This window comes from Microtus ochrogaster, unplaced genomic scaffold (assembly GCF_000317375.1).
Source record: "Microtus ochrogaster isolate Prairie Vole_2 unplaced genomic scaffold, MicOch1.0 UNK130, whole genome shotgun sequence".
Lineage (NCBI taxonomy): Eukaryota > Metazoa > Chordata > Mammalia > Rodentia > Cricetidae > Microtus > Microtus ochrogaster.
The window spans coordinates 630110-634938 of record NW_004949228.1 but is presented as its reverse complement, the minus strand read 5'-3'; the positions used below and the strand labels follow the sequence as shown (position 1 = coordinate 634938).

At 36.7% G+C, this 4829-nt stretch overlaps 1 protein-coding gene across 3 annotated transcripts in view; it reads right to left on the bottom strand.

Moving 5' to 3' along the window:
* Positions 1-4059: 4059 nt before the first annotated feature.
* Positions 4060-4829, bottom strand: part of LOC106144462 (zinc finger protein 345-like) — a 36138-nt gene continuing 35368 nt past the window's right edge. For all 3 annotated transcript variants that reach the window (XM_026778368.1, XM_026778366.1, XM_026778367.1), the window contains one exon: positions 4060-4829. In XM_026778368.1, the coding sequence (XP_026634169.1) occupies positions 4203-4829 (627 nt within the window). In that variant the 3' untranslated portion in view covers positions 4060-4202.

Here is a 4829-nt window from a genome sequence, read left to right as displayed (position 1 = left end):
TGAAGGAATAGTATGATTGTGGGGAAGAGTTGGGAAGGAACTGGAGTGAGTCTATCAAAATGTATGGCACACAAATATGAAATTCTCAAACAATAGATTCAACTTTAAAATACTCAGACATGTGTTTAACTATAAAGGAAAAGCCTCTGTGGTGGAGTTGGCCAGTATTAGAAAGAAAAGTACTACCTGAGAAAAACCTTATTGTTTGTAAGTAAGATATCCATAACTGTAAATTAGGATTCTAATTTCACTACCAAGTAATTTCTGTTAAATTCATCTTAAAGCCTCAGACATGAAATATAAACTTGGACAAGATTATGCAAAATCATATATGGTTTACATGCTATGGAAAGATTTTGAATGAATCTACAGGCTTTATCAAGCCTTGCAAATTACCCAGCATTCCTCATTCATTAAACTAAGGTGTTAGAGCTTCAGACAGGAGGTTAGATTACATTTACTCGGTGAATTTCAATGTAAAACTATTAAACACGGATGTTTTATTTATTAAATTACCCAACACAGGGTTGTAGAAAAATTCAAAAATATAGGCAGTTTTACCAAAAAAAAAATGTAATTACAATGGGAGGGTGTTACTTTACTAAGAGATGGAAACTTATAGCTGGTATTCACCATTTTCAAAGAAGGCAAACGCGTGAATTTCTTGGTGTATGGTGCACACTGTTCAACACGACTATACATTCTCTAAGATTAGATTTTGTTTTCCTCTGATATCTTTATTTTTTTTTCCACATACATTTCATTGAGGACATCACTAATTCCATGGATTTGCTCATTTTTTTTTAGGGATCTGTAAAATATGTTTTTAAGAAGCCCCTGCTTCTGGCTATGTTAGGCTAGCTGTTTCCTCTTCCTATTGCCCAGGATACTTACCTGTATCCTCCTCCTCCTGCAAAATAAATTTCATCTCCATTTGTGTTACAGTAATGAAGTTTGCTTAGGCTACTAATTCTCCATGGAACAAAAACACACAGTTACATTTCCAGAAGGTACAGGCAGCAAGTGACAAGGAATGTACCTGTAAGCTGCTCTCAGAATCTTGGCCCCACACAAAGAAAACTGAACTCCGGGAGAGTCAATCACTTCAACCACCATGTGTTACAAATAAAGAGCAAGAATAACTCCGGAAACCAAAGGGATTCCAAGATAGGATTCTGCTTGGGTGGCAAAGGCTGTTTTAACTAGGAAACCATTAATGAGCAGTCAGAGCAAAGAGGGCAAAAATGGAGGGGTCTTCATAGGCACGCAATAACAGAATTCTCCCCAGTACCGGAACTACTGTAGTTACCAAAAGGTCATCAGGAAGAGGGGCCTTGATCTATGGGAAGAAGAGCTTTGATCCAGGGACCCTCTGAACTTGCCCTCAGGAATCTGTATGTTTGACTTGGGTCCACAGATGGTTAGTGATCAGTATCTACTATCTAACTTCCTTGACACCTGTCTCAGGCTCATCAGCCCTGATAAGCAACAACTGATACAAATTATCATAAAACCACCTGCAAGCAAGACAGCATGGATATATCCCAGTTTAAACAAAGCACCGTTTTACATTTCAGCAAATTCCAATACTATTATTGCCAAAATGTCAGTAAGAATTATTCAAATAGAAACACCCTTGTCCATTCAAAAACAGAACATGTTCAGTCACTCATTTGGTTTTCTTCTTTGTAATATGCTTGTCTGTCTAATGGCTATTGTGTCTCAGTGTTTCTATATGAATTACTGTGCTTTTCGGTTGAAGTAACTTCCTTTTTCTTTATTTTTTAGTTTTATGTATTGAATAACTTTCCAACTTTCTTGAGTACTGAAAAATTACTTTCATGAACATTCTTTGGGATTTCCGAGCTGTGCATGAGCATGGACATGTGTCATACACATAGGCCACGTCTCTACTGTTTGTTTCTCCTGCTCTTGCTATTTGTAGGGTTTGACTCCAGAATGACTATTTTGAAGGAGAATAAAAGATAAGTTTTTTTTTTTTGGTTTTCCCTTCAAGATGAATTTTCACATGTGTTTATACTAGGTAAAAACTTTGACAAATTAAATACAGTTTTTGAGGTCTCTAGCAATTACAAGACATGTAATTCCTACTGTACAAGACATGAGGATTTCACAACAGTAAACACTCAAGTAATTTCTTGTAGGTGGAGAGTGCTCATTCATTCTAGGCCACTCAGACCCGAAATAATCACTCAGAAACTCTATTAATTCAAACACTGCTTGGCTTATTAGCTCAGGCTTCTTAACAACTAACTCTCACATCTTAAATTAACCCATTTCTATTATTTTATGTTTTACCATGAGGTAGAGGCCTACCAGTAAAGTTCTGGAGCCTGTCTCCTTTGGCAGCTGCATGGCATCTCCCTGACTCCACCATCTTTTCTTCTTTGTCTCTGCATGGAATTCCTGCCTTACTCTATTCTGCCTGCCACAGGCCTAAAGCAGCTTCTTTGTTAACCAATGGTAATAAAACATATTCACAGCATAGAGGGGAATCCCACATCACCTCCCCTTTTCTGTCTAAACAAAAAGAAAGGTTTTAACTTTAACATAGTAAAATTACATATAACAAAACAGGTATCAAGCAAGAATTACAGTTATAATATTTATATCTGCTTTACAGTTATAATATTTATATCTGCTTTATCTTTTATCATAATGAAGGAAAATTGTAATTATAATGATCTATTCTTCAACTCCATCAAAGACCCCAGAAGGATATAATCTTACCTAAGTTAACAAAAAGTGCACTGTAAACAACTTCCCAAACTCTAGAATTGACAGAGACATCTCGCTGCCTGGACAGTCACCAAAGTTCTGCAATATTGGGGCATCCATCTTCAACCTACAGGCTCATAGTATCCAGCAGACTTTTCCATGAAGCAGGAAATTTCAAAGACAGTTTTGCCTATATTGGTAGTTTGTCAGCCACTTTTTTCTGTGTCCTGCAGAGTGTCTGGCAGACCCTTTCATGAAGCAGAAACCCTGAAGGATCATCTCACCTTAAGGCAAGTTCAGCAGTCATTTTTCTGCGGGTCCTGCATATCCAGTTCATACAGCATACCATCAAGCAGTCCAGGCAAGACCAATTTCTTGCCTAAATGGCTAATAAACTCCATGAGGAGCTTCTTCGATGCCCATCACCCTCTTGAAGTAGATTGGTGCTGCCAGGAGCAGATGTTTCTCATTGTCACGAAAAGTCCTAAGTTCTTAAAACATTTTAAATGCCATATTCTGTTAGTCTTTGAAAGATCTGAAGAATACCTATCCATCTGAAGTATATTTCTGTACATCCAGAAAACCTAACTAGCATTACTGCAAGCTTAACTATTACAAATCACTATCCATTAACTTATATTTCTTAATTATATATTACATTTTAAATGAGCTGCACAAACACAATACCTTAATCAAGAGCAGAAATATACATGTAATAAAATTGACCTTAAATGTGTATCAATAAACCAAGATCCATACAAATGCAAAGCATTCATCTCGATATCACATCCCCCTTTAATTGAAAACAAACATTTATAAACAATATTTGGGAATTTGGGTGAACTCTCCAAACTGCTTCCTGCTTTTTGTTGGGTGAAGTATTTTGGGGGGTTCACAAAGACTTTTTGGGGGGCCTTTGTTCATCAAACCACATTAGTCTGGAAGGAATCCACAGGTTCTCATCCTCTGTGGAAACAAAAGCAGAACCTCTTTCCCAAAGCAATATAACCTTAGAACCAAATTTTGAAGTCAAGATACCTTTAAAATATATGTTGGTTTAGCTTGGCAGCCTGTACAATGAAATGTCTCTCTGTGCTTAGCTCATTCATGGTCAAAATACACACACACACACACACACACACACACACACACACACATACACACAATCTAGATTCTCTGTGTATATTCCATCTTTATGTAGATTATTTTTCTTATTCTATTACTTTTTCCACAAGTTTAATATTTATTTTTTTATCTTTACTACTTTAATCTATGACTATACTCTTTTATATTATAACTGTCTATACTCTTTTCCTCTCTTTCAAGCCTATGTACATTTATCCAACACTGTGACCCATTTAGACATCTTTTTCATCTGAATTTTACTGTCTTTACTGCATGCACATCTATAATTATTCTCTGTCCAGGAGTGCTTTTTTCTTTTTAATGCTAAGTGGGTGTGGCTAGGACCAACTCTGTGGCTCTGAATCACTCATAAGTTTCTCATATTCATATTTTTTTCTAGTATGGATCTTGTTGTGCCTTGTAAGAAGAGAACGTTGGGAAAAGGACTTGTCACATTCGTCACATTTGTAAGGTTTCTCTCCAGTGTGGATTCTGTAGTGGGTTTTAAGGTTCGACAACCAATAAAAGGACTTGCCGCACTCTTCACATTTAAAGGATTTCACCCCAGCATGAATTTTTTGATGAGCTTTAAGACTTGAGCAGTGGTTAAATGATTTGTCACATTCTCCACATTTGTAAGGCTTCTCTCCAGTGTGGATTCTGGAATGTCTTTTAAGGTTTGACAACCAATGAAAGAACTTACCACATTCATTGCACTTGTATGGTTTCTCTCCAGTGTGGACTCTGTAATGTTCCTTAAGTCTCGACAACAAATAAAAGGATTTACCACAGTCTTTGCATGCGTAAGGTTTCTTCCCAGTATGAATTTTCTGATGTGTACTAAGAGCTGTGCAGTGGGTAAAGGCTTTGCCACATTCCTTACATTTGTAAGGTTTCTCTCCAGTATGGATTCTGTTATGGTTTTTAAGTTTTGACAGCTGAGAAAAACACTTACCACATTCCTT